The 10,785-nt window shown below is 49.9% G+C and overlaps 1 protein-coding gene and 1 pseudogene across 1 annotated transcript; both read left to right on the forward strand.

The window, feature by feature from the left end:
• The first annotated feature begins 2,772 nt into the window (after nt 1-2,772).
• LOC123172279 (zealexin A1 synthase) lies at nt 2,773-4,603 on the forward strand. Its single transcript, XM_044589283.1, has 2 exons — nt 2,773-3,748; nt 3,859-4,603. The coding sequence occupies exons 1-2, from the start codon at nt 2,828-2,830 to the stop codon at nt 4,465-4,467; spliced, it is 1,530 nt and encodes a 509-aa protein (XP_044445218.1). The 5' UTR covers nt 2,773-2,827; the 3' UTR covers nt 4,468-4,603.
• Nucleotides 4,604-7,107: 2,504 nt separating this feature from the next.
• On the forward strand, nt 7,108-8,707 carry LOC123172275 (desmethyl-deoxy-podophyllotoxin synthase-like; annotated as a pseudogene).
• Nucleotides 8,708-10,785: the final 2,078 nt, after the last annotated feature.

Raw genomic sequence — 10,785 nt, forward strand, 5'->3', positions numbered from 1 at the left:
ACCCGGACCGTCAGTCGAACGTAGACTACACAAATGTCAAGAAGGTTCTTGATGATGTTCTCCCCGGCTACGTCAAATCTGGAGGCACCTTCACCAGGCCTATTCGTAAGTACGGCAAGCACGTGTTCTCCCACAACACGACGTTCTGCTGCGTCAAGCAGCCGCCTGGCGGTCAGAAGGGTGCCTACTACGCCATCCATCACATGCGGGCGATCGTATGGGACCATCATCAACTACTGCTACCGAGTAGACTCAAAGATTGGGCCACGAGCGTGTCGGCAATCCAGGACGCGGACATCAGACAAGAATTCTTTCGCATCCAGTCGGAGTTTGCGGAAATCATCCATCAAGATGTCCTTCCTACCTCGGGGCAGTTCTACCTCAGAAATCAACCGTCCAACAGTGACATCGACACAATCCTACAAATGCAGGCTGACAACGCCCGTGGTTTCATGACTCCCACGATAGACGGCGGCTTCATCCACGCTCCGGTCCCTTGAGTCGAGTCGAAAGCAGTGATGCTGTGTCTAGTTCTGAAACATCGATTGGCTCATGTTGTAATTAAACTTTAATGAACTTGTAGTATGTCTCTTTGGTTTCGAGAGTCCTTCAACTTAGATGTAATCGATGCTATTAATGTCTTACTTTTCTCTTCCGATCGTTCTGTTGCATACTTATATATTGCTGATGTATTGTCTGTGAATTGGTACTAACGTTTCGTTTGGCTACTGCATAGCGATGCCGTGGTATGTCGTGTACAAGGGTAAGGTTCCCGGAGTCTACGACGACTGGGAGGAGTGTCGGAGACAGGTTCACCGATTCAGCGGTAACAGTTACAAAGGGTACGCCACTAGGGTCGAGGCCGAATCTAGATACGCCCGCTATCTAGCGGGAGAGGGGAGGGAGCGTTGGAGGAACCAGATGAAGACGAGTTTCATCGTGACGATGCTCATCGTGATGACCGCAGCTCTCTTCTATGTGATGGTAGTTTAGATGATCGATATCGACTTGTAATGTGAAGACAAACTCACGGTCTCGAGACTTGTAATATAATGATTCATACTTATACATTTTGTTCGGTCTTTTCAATTCGGAGACTAATATGATGAATTGTATTCGGAGACTAAAATGATGAATTGTATTCAGAGACTAATCTTTTATTGTATTCGATGAATCTATTGTTGATGTGTGCTGTCTATATTTTGTCCAATTATACATTTTGTAACCTATGCAAAAAACAGAAAAATAAAAAACAAAAATAAAACTAATATTCATACTAATGGCGCATCACATCATAGTGCGCCATTAGTATGCCAAAGGATACTAATGGCGCATCACTAAACAGTGCGCCATTAGTATGCCGAAGTTACTAATGGCGCATCCATCTGTAGTGCGCCATTAGTATGCCAAAGCACCTGGGTATACATGGCCCCTGGGAGGCATATAATGGCGCACTGTTGTATATACTAATGGCGCATCCGGGGTGCGCCATTAGTATACCAGATACTAATGGCGCACCAGTGGTGCGCCATTAGTAAAATATACTAATGGCGCACCACTGATGCGCCATTAATGGCCAGATTAGGTGCGCCATTAGTAGCCCTTTTTCTAGTAGTGTGTAATACTTTGACGACTCTGTGATACTCTGCGACTTCTTAATAATATGGCTGCATGCATCATTATAATGCAGAGACCGGGTGTACACCTCCATTTTCAAAAATTTACACCCGCCAACCAGTTTCTGAAGATGGTATATCAAGATTTGAGATTGCTTACCGGGTCTACCACCTGATCAGTTTCCAAACATATTAGGTATACCTGTCGCCGGTGAAAGATTTTAAAACCACGCACATCGTCTGCTACAGAAGGCATGCGAGGAATAAGGATTGAATCATTTCGTGTTCATTGCAATAACAACACTTCTCCAGTTTCCCTACGGGTCTATATATATATATATATATAGATATTGCGACGATGGAGCGGCTGGATAGGACATCAAGGTGTAGCCGTGTAGGCAGCATTATTGACATTTGATTTTGAACCAGACAATGCCCTTGTCCAATTTTCACAAAGGGTAAACAGTCGGTGTAAAATTTGCTTCCTTTGCTCCCGTTGGAAATTTCCTATTTTCACATGGCCCATTCTTGTTCATTTTCATTTTTGCTCTCAGTCAAAGGACTTTTCTCTATGGAAAACAATGCCCGGTCGCACTAAAAAACCTTTGTTGTGTGATTGGGATATATGCATGCATGCGTCCTCCTCCTGGAAGAGTCGCGCGCGGGTGGCTTGAGCGGCCAGGGAGGTGGCCACGGTCGGTCTCGCAGTCCCACTTCTCACCTGAGGTCACGGGGTGTTAATGTGTGGACGTACAACGAGACACGATCGCGCAACCATCACCGATCACCTGAAAGCAAGCAGGAATCTCGATCCGAATGCTCTCGGCCCGGCCGCCGTTCATGATTAATTATCCAAACTGTGACGTTTTTCTGTTGACGGGTCTAGATGCATGTGCAGAGACACTTCCTTCCTAGTACCCATCCTTATCGCACCCGGGAAGACGACGACACGGACCGGCGGGCGGTTCCGGGCAACGAGCAAACTTGCCGTGCAAACATACAATCGTCTCGCTCCCATGGCGACATCACTTGTACACATGTGTCCGTTTGATCCATCGATACCAGTCAACCGAGCGAACGATGACTTGGTCCGTGCCGCTTGCCTATATATAGTGCCGCCGATCTTATTAGGAAAATCACAGTGCAGTCAGTCGACGATCCCCACTCCACATCCACAGTGCCTAGCTAGCTCAAGAAAGTAACACGCCGCCATGGCCATGGAGCAAGCAATTTATCTCGTCTTGGCTCTCGTGCTCCCCCTCCTACTCCTAAAGCTCATCAGAAAGCGCAGCGGCGGCGCTGGGCTGAAGCTGCCGCCTGGCCCCTGGCGGCTGCCGGTCATCGGCAGCCTGCACCACCTCGCCGGCAAGCCGCTGGTCCACCGTGCCTTCGCGGACATCGCGCACCGGCTGGGCGACGCGCCGCTGGTGTACCTCAAGCTCGGCGAGGTGCCGGTGGTGGTGGCCTCGTCTGCCGAGGCCGCGCGTGAGGTCATGAAGACGCAGGACGTCACGTTCGCGACGCGGCCGTGGAGCCCCACCACCAAGATCCTCATGTCCGACGGGGTCGGGGTGGCGTTCGCGCCCTACGGCGCTCACTGGCGTCAGCTCCGCAAGATCTGTATAATGGAGCTACTCAGCGCCCGCCGGGTGCAGTCGTTCCGCAACGTGCGGGAAGAGGAGGCGGGGCGCCTCGTGGCCGCCATCGCAGCTGGTGCCGGCAAGGGCGAGCCCGTCAACGTCAGCGAGCGGCTCGCTGTGCTCATCGCGGACATGACCGTGCGCGCCATGATCGGGGACAGGTTCAGCAGACGGGAAGAGTTCCTGGAGGTGCTCCAGCAGGGGGTCAGGATCCTCTCCGGGTTTAACCTCGGCGACCTCTTCCCCTCATCCCGGCTCGTCGGCTTCGTCAGCGGCTCCGCCCGACAGGCGTGGGAGAATCACACGAAAGGCTTCGAGCTCATCGAGTGTGCCATCAAGCAGCACGAGGAGGTGAAGGCCACCACCGCTGCGTCCAATGGCGACGGGAAGGTGGGGGAGCAGGAGGACCTATTGGACGTGCTCCTGAGGATACAGAAGGAAGGAGGCCATGACGTGCCTTTTACCATGGGAGCCATCAAGTGTCTATTAGTGGTAAGCTGCCGCTCGGCTAGTTATTTTGTTTTCATTCACTAACTAGTAAATTTTAATTTTCTTAATTTGCATGATGTGGAAGTTAAATGACCTTCTCTTTTATTCTGCAGGACCTGTTTAGTGCTGGGAGCGAGACGTCGGCGACGACGCTCATCTGGGCCATGTCGGAGTTGATGAGGAACCCAACCACCATGGCAAAAGCACAAGCCGAAGTACGTAACCACCTACAAGGGAAGCCAAGCGTAACCGAGGACGACCTGGCTGACCTCAAGTACATGAGGCTGGTCATCAAGGAGACGCTCAGGCTGCATCCGTCGGTGCCCCTACTGCTGCCGCGCGAGCCCACCGAGGCGTGCAAGGTCCTCGGCTACGACGTGCCGATGGGCACCACCGTGTTTGTGAACACGTGGGCGATCTGCCGAGACCCCAAGCACTGGGATGCCTCGGAGGAGTTCAGGCCGGAGCGGTTCGAGTCGGGCGAAGTGGACTTCAAGGGAACCAACTTCGAGTACACACCGTTCGGGGCTGGCCGAAGGATCTGTCCGGGGATGTTGTTCGCGCAGTCTAGCATGGAGCTCGCCCTTGCCGCCCTCCTCTACCACTTTGACTGGGAGCTTCCTGCCGGAAGGGAGTTGGACATGGAGGAGGAGATGGGCATCGCCGTCGGCCGAAAGAACGACCTGTATCTGTATGCCAAAGTCCACGTGCCGCTTAATTAGCGTCTGCTTCGTATGTCGCATATTGCAATTATGTACACAAATTTCTCGTACATTTTGTTACCAGTGTGTTATGGTGGTAAGTACTGTACTGTTTTTTATTAAAATTCAATAATATTTTTTGGTATTTATTAGCAAATACATGGTTTGCCATCACCAATCTGATTTTCTTTGTTTGATATTATGAGCTAAAGCTAAATTTTCCAAGCTCTACTATTTGTGTGAACTCCTTTCTGGTACTTTTGGCCACATTAGCCACCCTACTGAGGGTACTGGCGGTTTCCCGTACGCCAACCACCCCTTTGGAGAATATTCAAAAGAACAACAGCGGAAATACCATCTTCACGAACTATGGGCACAAGCCCAACAACTAACTAAGAATGTGTACCTAGTGTCACCAAGACGTCTATGAAGGACTCTTCAGCATGGGATGTTCTTCCATGTTTGGCTAAGTCAACAAGCAACATGAGTGTATCGAATGTCCCACAAGCAAAATCAAGGAGGATAAAATTGGCAGGCCTCTAGTGTGAAAAACAAGTGGTTTGGGCTTTCGGAGATCTAATTTTTCAATTGCAACAATTCCAGTAGTTTGCAAACAGTTCTGAAAAGCCCTTTCCGTACCAAATACATAGGTATTCTGGACATTTGCTTTTTTTGACGTGAATATTCTGGACATTTGCTAATGAATACTAGAGTGGCCTTAGATTAAAAATATACACTTCAAAAGTAGGAGAGGGAAGAGAAATAAAAAACCAAACAGGGCATATGTAATATCGAACACTCTCTCTCCCTCTCTCTCATGCATTACAGGAAAATGGTAGTGCAACATGGGCTTTGGGTATTTTCAAGGGTATATTTTAGACTGCAGGTACTCCCTCCATTCCACAATGTAGTGCGTATAGATTTTTTGAAAAGACAAAATTTAAATTTTTTGACCAACTTTGCAGAAAAAATCTATACATCTAGGAAACGAATATCATTAGATGCATCACAAGATGTTATATGGTTGAGCTTGCACCCCAGAAGCAGAGGCATGAGGTTTTATCCCCCTTTCTAAAAAATGTTGGCCGCACCCGGAGACCACCTCTGCATAATGCATGAGACCAATACATGGCTATGTTGGTCGTACACACTAAAGCGAACGCCCCATATATATGGATCCAATACATGGCTATGTGGGTATAGATGTCTGCGGTGGAAAATTAAAACCACGTACGCCGTTCGCCAGAAAAGGTGACCAAAAAGATATGCGATAAATAAGTGTTGGATCATCTCATCCTCATCATAACAACAATATTTGTCAAGTTTTTGATAAATATGCGTACATTGCAAGGACGGTTGACGGAGCATGTGGATTGGACATGTATGTAGTATTATTGAGTTTCTAAACATGATAATATGGCCTTGTCCAGTTTTCACAAGCGGGTAAACAGTCGGTGACGAAAAGGACATGTGAGAAGTGAGTGTTGGATCGCAAAAACAAAAAGCATTCTAGGGTACAAACTGACCATTGTACTCATTTTACACATATAAGCCGAGCATAGAACTCGGCTTACAAGACACGTGTAGGCTCTTTGGAACTCCTAGGATGAAACGGCATTGCCTGTACATATACGCCTTGCGCAGAAGAAAATACGGTCGGCTTATTCCTGGGGCACAGGCCGTACTTGATTGCTCCCTGCAAGAAAATTAGGCTGAGAGTGGCACTCGGCTTACTGAGGACCCACGTGGTGCCTTTATGTTGCCAGGAGCCAGGGTTTTTTTAGATGGGTTTTAGCTCAGAGAGGAGTCAATGCCCAGTTCGTAGCACTTAAAGACCTGTGGCTGTGGGCGATTAGGCCACTTCCAATGCATTGGGGTTTAGATAAGGTGCTAAGCATATTAAAAAGTTTAGCAACTAATGTTCATAATGCATAAGTGAGGGGGTGTTTGGTTCAAAAATCCTAGGACTTTTTCTAGTCCCAGGGACTTTTTCTAGTCCCTATAGAAAAAGTCCCTCCCGTTTGGTTTCTAGGGACTTTTTCTAGTCCCTGAACCAAACACCCCCTGATTCACTTGTTGGTGCTAAGCTCCCCTCATTGAATGCTTTAGTAGCTAAATTATTTCATGCATTGATGGGTTTCTTTCATTTAATTGCTTTTGCCTAGGTTCATGCGCTTGACGTTGATTCTTTCTGGGATCATCAAACTCATCTCCCTCTTCTTTATTACCTTATCACATCAGATTTTTTGCCTACATGACAGTCTTAGCACCTGTACAAAGTGGAGCATTGAGAAGGGCCTTAGGATATGCATGCGTCCTGCTGCAGGAGACACGGGGCGGCAGTTTGATTTTTCACTACGTATCCTTGGCGCATCGGGTAGGAAGTAGCGAACATGCTAAATGCTAAATGCTAAATGCATGTGCAGAGACACTTCCTAGTAGGAGTAGTACGTATCCTTGGCGCATCGGAGACGACGACGACACGGGCGGTTCCTTCCAGGCGACAAGCAAAGTTGACCTCCAAACTGGCTCGCATAGTGATCGACGCCAGTTTGCAGTATATCGTAGCGAACTCCATAACTTTGGTCCGTGCCGCATGCGTATATAGTACAGTTGATCCCTAGTCTTCTCTCGAGTGAGCTCAAGAAAATAGCAGGCGCCATGACCATGGAGCAAGCAATTTATCTCGTCTTGGCTCTCCTCCTTCCTCTCCTGCTCCTCAAGCTCAACAGGAAGCGCGGCCACGGCGTTGGGCAACAGCTGCCGCCTGGCCCCTGACGGCTGCCGGTGATCGGCAGCCTGCACCACCTCGCCGGCAACCCACTGTTCCACCGCGCCTTCGCGGACATCGCGCGCCGGCTGGGCGACGCGCCGCTAATGTACGTCAAGCTCGGCGAGGTGCCGGTGGTGGTGGCCTCTTCTGCCGAGGCCGCGCGCGAGGTCATGAAGACACAGGACGTCACGTTCGCGACGCGGCCGTGGAGCCCCACCACCAAGATCATCATGTCCGATGGGGTCGGGGTGGCGTTCGCACCCTACGGCGCTCACTGGCGCCAGCTCCGCAAGATCTGCATCATGGAGCTGCTCAGCGCCCGCCGGGTGCAGTCGTTCCGCAACGTCTGGGAGGAGGAGGTGACGCACCTCGTCGCCGCCATTTCAGCTAGTACCGGCGACCCCGTCAACGTCAGCGAGCGGCTCACCGTGCTCATCGCAGACATGACCCTGCGCGCCATGATCGGGGACAGGTTCAGCAAGCGGGAGGAGTTCTTGGAGGTGCTCCAACAGGGGGTCAAGATCCTTTCGGGGTTTAACCTCGGCGACCTCTTCCCCTCCTCCTGGCTCATCGGCTTCGTTAGCGGCTCCGCCCGACAGGCGTGGGAGAATCACACCAAGGCCTTCGAGCTCATCGACTGCGCAATCAAGCAGCACCGGGAGGTGAAGGCCGCTGCCGCCGCGTCCAACGGCGACAGGAAGGAAGGGGAGCAGGAGGACCTATTGGACGTGCTCCTCAGGATACAGAAGGAAGGCGGCAACGACGTCCCTTTTACCATGGGAGCCATCAAGTGTCTATTAGTGGTAAGCTATCACCCGGCTAATTGCTTTCATTCACTAACTAGTACATTTTAATTTTCTAAATTTGCAAGATTTGCAGGACCTGTTTAGTGCGGGGAGCGAGACGTCAGCGACGACTCTCATCTGGGCCATGTCGGAGTTGATGAGGAACCCAACCACCATGGCAAAAGCGCAAGCCGAAGTACGTAACAACCTACAAGGGAAGCCAGGCGTAACCCAGGATGACCTGGATGATCTCAAGTACATGAGGCTGGTCATCAAGGAGACGCTGAGGCTGCATCCGTCGGTGCCCCTGCTGTTGCCGCGCGAGCCCACCGAGGCATGCAAGGTCCTCGGCTACGACGTGCCGACGGGCACCACCGTGTTTGTGAACACGTGGGCGATCTGTCGGGACCCCAAGCACTGGGATGCCCCGGAAGAGTTCAGGCCAGAGCGGTTCGAGTCCGGCGAAGTGGACTTCAAGGGAACCAACTTTGAGTACACACCGTTCGGGGCAGGCAGGAGGATATGTCCGGGGATGCTGTTTGCGCAGTCTAGCATGGAGCTCGCCCTCGCCGCCCTCCTCTACCACTTTGACTGGGTGCTTCCTGCCGGAGCGGAGTTGGACATGGAGGAGGAGATGGGCATCTCCGTTGGCCGGAAGAACGACCTGTACCTGCATGCCAAACTCCTCGTGCCGCTTAATTAGTGCCTGCTTAAGATGTCGCGTAGTGGATTCGATCCGCTAGTTGGCTATAGATCGAACATTGCAGCTGCATATTGCAATTATGTACACAAATTTCTTGTACATTTTGTTACCAGTGTGTCATGGTGATAATCATAGTAATGATTGTATTGTACAATTTTCATGATTTATTAAAAATCAATATTTTTTTGTATTGATTATCAAATATATGGTTTGCCATCACCAGTCTGATTTTATTTGTTTGATATTATGAGCTCAAGCTAAAATTTCCGAGATCTACTCCTTGTGTGAACTCCCTTCTGATATTGTCGGCCATGTTCGCCACCCTAGTGAGGGTACTGGCGGTTTCCCGTACCGTCAACCACCTGATTGGAGAATCTTCAAAAAAAAAACAGTGGAAATACCATCTTCAAGATATATGGGCACAAGCCAACAACCGACTAAGAATGTGTATTTAGTGTCAGCAAGACGTCTTCCAAGGACTCTTCAGCATGGGAGCTTCTTCCATGTTTGGCTAAGTCAACAAGCAGCATGAGTGTATCAAATGTCACAAGCAAAACCAAGTAGGATAAATTTTGGCAGGCCTCTAGTGTAAAAACCTAGTGATTTGGACTTTCGGAGATCTAATTTTTCAATTGCAATAACTCCAGTAGTTTGCAAACAGTTTTGAAAAGCCTTTTCCGTACCCAATACATAGATACTCTCGACATTCGCAAAGGAATAGTAGAATGACCTTAGATTAAAAATATACCCTTGAAAATAGAAAAAAAAACCAAAAAGGGCATTTATGTAATATCAAACTCTCTCTCTCTCTCTCTCTCTCTCTCTCTCTCTCATGCATTATAGGAAAATGGTAGTGTTAAGATGGGCTTTGGGTATTTTCAAGGGTATATTTTAGAGTGCAATAATTTTTTTGGTGGTGTGATCCCTCCATTTGGTGGGGTCCATAGACTCTCAGCCTTTGTTTTTATGGACTAGTAGCCAAAGTTTGTCTTTCAAAAATTTACACCTTACATGCTGGAACTGAGTATGGCATAGCTCACGTGGTGAAGATTGACATTTGGTAATCTGTTAACCAAAGACCATTTTCTTATCGAGGGTCTAAGATTGCCTACTGATAGAACATCATTTATATTGGTTGAAGAAAGCCCATGTTAGATGGTTGAGCTTGCACCCCAGAAGCAGAGGCCACGAGGTCTTAACCCCCTTTCCAAAAGATGGTCGCACCCAAAGACCCCAAAGACCACATCTACACACTAAAGCGAACCCCCCATATGGATCCAAAACATGCTATGTGGGTATAGATGTCGGTGGTGGAAAATTAAAGTCGCATACACCGTTCACAAGAAAAGGCGAATAAAAGGACATGCGAGAAATAAGTGTTGGATCATCTCATCCTCATGACAACAACCACATTTGTCAAGTTTTTTGTACACATACGTATTGCAAGGACGGTCGACGGAGCATGTGGATTGGACATGTATGTAGCATTATTGAGTTTCTAAATAGGATAATATGGCCTTGTCTAGTTTTCACAAGTGGGTCAACAGTCGGCCACAAAAAAGGACATGTGAGAAATAATTGTTGGATCGCAAAAACAAAAGGCATTCTGGGGTATAAACCGATTATTGTACTTGGTTTACACATGTAAGCTGAGTGCTGCTATTCCCTCCTCTATGAGCTGCCTCACTGCCTCCTCCATGGCGCAAGATCCCGAACCTCCGGCACAGCCGCTAGCCTCCCCCTGGTCAAACAACGCCCGCGTCGTCCTCCCCCTGGGGCGACTCCGGCGGCTAGAAACCTAGCCGCCGCCGCCGCAAACTCCCTCCTCCCCTCCCTCCGCCGCCGCCGGAAGACGCCGCCGGGCTAAGCCCGGGGGCCGACGGCGGTGGCGGGGATCTCCTCTCTCGCGCGTCTCCGGGGTGGGGAGGACCCCAAGGCGTGTGGTGGCGCGACCGATCTGCGATCTGCGGCGCGGCGGATGGCGGCAGGCGGCGGGAGGCCGGCCCGTCCTCGGACGGCGACGGCTTGGCGCGGCGGAGGCCAGGGCTGCGGGCGCTGCGGATGGCCCTTTGGGCGGC

Source organism: Triticum aestivum, unplaced genomic scaffold (genome assembly GCF_018294505.1).
Source record: "Triticum aestivum cultivar Chinese Spring unplaced genomic scaffold, IWGSC CS RefSeq v2.1 scaffold65268, whole genome shotgun sequence".
NCBI lineage: Eukaryota > Viridiplantae > Streptophyta > Magnoliopsida > Poales > Poaceae > Triticum > Triticum aestivum.

What these genes read in the sequence shown, in the direction of transcription:
- LOC123172279 (XM_044589283.1), top strand. Translation starts at nt 2,828, where the DNA reads ATGGCCATGGAGCAAGCAATTTATCTCGTCTTGGCTCTCGTGCTCCCC. An exon ending in CCATCAAGTGTCTATTAGTG is followed by an intron (nt 3,749 to 3,858) that starts GTAAGCTGCCGC and finishes TTTATTCTGCAG; the next exon opens with GACCTGTTTAGTGCTGGGAG.